Consider the following 866-nt stretch of genomic DNA (forward strand, 5'->3'; position numbering starts at 1 on the left):
TTTGTCATCTCGTTTCATCTGCTATATACCTAATATGAACTAATTCTATAAATATTAGTGAGACAGCAATATACTCATCTAATAACTGGCTTATTTGTGTGTCTGTGTAAAAATTTAATCGAATTTCTGAAAAAGAAAAAGAATTCCAGTGGAGAATGTCAGCGAGGAACGACTAAGTTCCATTATGAATTCTGAGCTCTTTGAGGGTGACATCTTGGGTATCGATATGGCAACAATAATATCACAGATGATTTTTAGAGATGAACCACTGGATCCATACGATAACGTATTCAATCTCTCTGTATGTTTCATTCATATCAATGAATGATTGGTTATATTTGATAATGAAATTTTTGTCATTGTTTTTGCAGTATCATAACGCATTAAATATGGCAAGATATAGGCGTAGGCTATGGCCAAATGGAAGAGTACCATATGTATTGGAAAGCGGAATGACTAGAGTGTAAGTTTGCTTTTGAAATTATTTTAGAGAATAGAAAATTTCAAATATTAGCAACTTAAAATTTTAAATACAAGAAAACCGTGCAAATGCAATTTTATATTATCAAAAATGGTATATTTCGAAATCATTCAATGACTCTAAAGAATGTATTAATAAAACTATTCTATTAACTAAAAAACTCTCTCTTTTCATTTCATTTTATCATTTTATCTCTTCATTTACGAAACTTTTTTATAAAAGTAAGCTAGATGAACAGGATAGATTTGCAGGCAAAGAATAGCCATTGCACAAGCATTCAATGAATATCACTTAAAAACCTGTATAAAATTTGTACAAAGAACTAGGCTTGATGCCGATTATTTATTTATCAGAAGGATTAAAGCTACTGGGTTGTTTTCATTAT

At 29.8% G+C, this 866-nt stretch overlaps 1 protein-coding gene across 1 annotated transcript; it reads left to right on the top strand.

Annotated features, from left to right (window-relative positions):
• Positions 1–142: 142 nt before the first annotated feature.
• Positions 143–771, top strand: LOAG_19255 (hypothetical protein; the record flags this gene model as incomplete). The annotated part of the gene is made up of 3 exons (XM_020451907.1): positions 143–301; positions 372–463; positions 733–771. Coding segments are annotated over exons 1-3 (246 nt in total), but the record flags the coding sequence as incomplete, so codon positions are not given.
• Positions 772–866: the final 95 nt, after the last annotated feature.

This window comes from Loa loa (assembly GCF_000183805.2).
Source record: "Loa loa unplaced genomic scaffold supercont3.3964, whole genome shotgun sequence".
NCBI classification, from domain to species: domain Eukaryota; kingdom Metazoa; phylum Nematoda; class Chromadorea; order Rhabditida; family Onchocercidae; genus Loa; species Loa loa.